The 1,829-nt window shown below is 42.1% G+C and overlaps 1 protein-coding gene across 1 annotated transcript; it reads right to left on the minus strand.

Moving 5' to 3' along the window:
• Positions 1-367: 367 nt before the first annotated feature.
• LOC140615517 (olfactory receptor 52A1-like) lies at positions 368-1,318 on the minus strand. The gene has a single exon (XM_072795380.1). It carries the CDS (start codon positions 1,316-1,318, stop codon positions 368-370), a length of 951 nt encoding a protein of 316 aa, XP_072651481.1.
• Between the last annotated feature and the right edge of the window lie 511 nt (positions 1,319-1,829).

Here is a 1,829-nt window from a genome sequence, read left to right on the forward strand (position 1 = left end):
CCCTCTGCCTCTCTCTCTGCCTCTGTGTGTGTGTGTGTGTGTGTGTGTGTGTGTTGGTGTGTGTGTCTCTCATGAGTAAATAAATAAAATCTTTTTTTAAAAAAGTAAAAGAATTGCAAATTAAACAGATAAAAAGGAAGTGCATTGATAAAGATGAAATTAGAATTAAAATGAATAGAAATAATAGCAGAATAGAACAGATTTTTCACAAACTATCTGTAGTTTGTGAAATAAAAGTCTTTTCATAAATGCCTTTATGTTTGGGCATATTGAAGTAAAGCCCCCAATAATGAACACCCAGAGTTCAACCTGTCTCCATCCCTGGAAAGTAAAAGTATTCTGTCCATGAGCATAACCACTTAATAGTTTACTGCCGGGATTGACAATTCAGAAAAAAAATCTGTGCCACACGTTTACGAATCACCTTGTTTTTTACACCATAGACGATAGGGTTGAGTGCAGGTGGCACAAGCAGGTAGATGGTAGACAGAAGAATGTGGGTAGGGGGAGCAACATGTCCAAAACGGTGGCTGAAGAAGGAAAAGAAGGCAAGAATATAAAATTCAAGGAAAACAAAAATGTGAGCTGTACATGTATTAAATGCTTTGAGCCGAGCCTCTTTTTGATGTAGACGGAAAACAGCCTGGAAAATAAGAATGTAAGAAATAATAATAAAAATCATGTCAAACCCCAGTATTGTAAAACCTACAAGGAGACCACATGTTTTATTGACTCGGATGTCTTCTGCAGCTAGCTTGACCACAGCCATGTGCTCACAGTAAGAGTGAGCAATCACAATGGAATGGAAAAAGTGTAGTCTTTTGATTAAAACAGGTAGAATGCCAACGAGCACCATTGCCCGAATTGCCACAACCAGCACCAAAGTAACCAAGATGAAAGGAGTGAGGATGGATGTGTGCCTCAGTGGATCACAGATGGCAACATAGCGGTCAAAGGCCATGGCCAACAGGATGCCAGATTCCATGCCCTGCAAGGAATGGATGAAGAAAAGCTGGGCTAAGCAAGCATCAAAAGCCATGGAGCGGGAGCCAAACCAGAAGATGGCCAACATCTTGGGAGCAATAGCTACACAGAGTCCTATGTCAGTGGCTGCCAGCACTGCCAGGAAGATGTACATGGGTTGATGCAAGCTGCGTTCTGCAGGAATGATGATCAGTAAAATGATGTTTCCCAGAAAAGCCACCACACATACTACAAAGAAGGAAAATCCAATCCAAAATTGCACATGCTCTAGTCCAGGGATCCCAATTAGCATCACTGTTGTGGGGTCCAGATATGACATGTTAATGGATGCCATGGAAGTTTGTGCTCTCTCTTTTCATCACTAATTCTCAATCCTGCAGAAAGAGAATGGGAGTGAGAAGTGAAGAGGACACAAACCCCACTATCATTCAGACATATCGATCCTTGAATAAATAAGTTTAGGCTTTGGGTTACAGTTTGGCTGGATTATTCAGCGGTTCTGTGCTAACACAGCAGTAGCAAACAATCTTACAAAACTTCTGCTAGAGGGCAGCCCAGGTGGCTCAGTGGTTTAGCACCTTCTTCGGCCTAGGGCGTGATCCTGGAGACTGGGATTGAGTCCCACGTCGAGCTCCCTGCATGGAGCCTGCTTCTCCCTCTGCCTGTGTCTCTGCCTCTCTCTCTCAATCTCTCTGTCTCTCATGAAGAAATTAATAAATAAATATTTTTTTAAAAAACTGCTTTCTTTGTGGAAATGGAAACCATGAGTCTGAGAATACTGATCTTTTGCATTTTCTATGACCTCTAGGCTGGGCTGTTTGAGACACCTACAGTAGGCTTTCCTT

Source organism: Canis lupus, chromosome 23 (assembly GCF_048164855.1).
Source record: "Canis lupus baileyi chromosome 23, mCanLup2.hap1, whole genome shotgun sequence".
In the NCBI taxonomy this organism is placed as follows: Eukaryota; Metazoa; Chordata; class Mammalia; order Carnivora; family Canidae; genus Canis; species Canis lupus.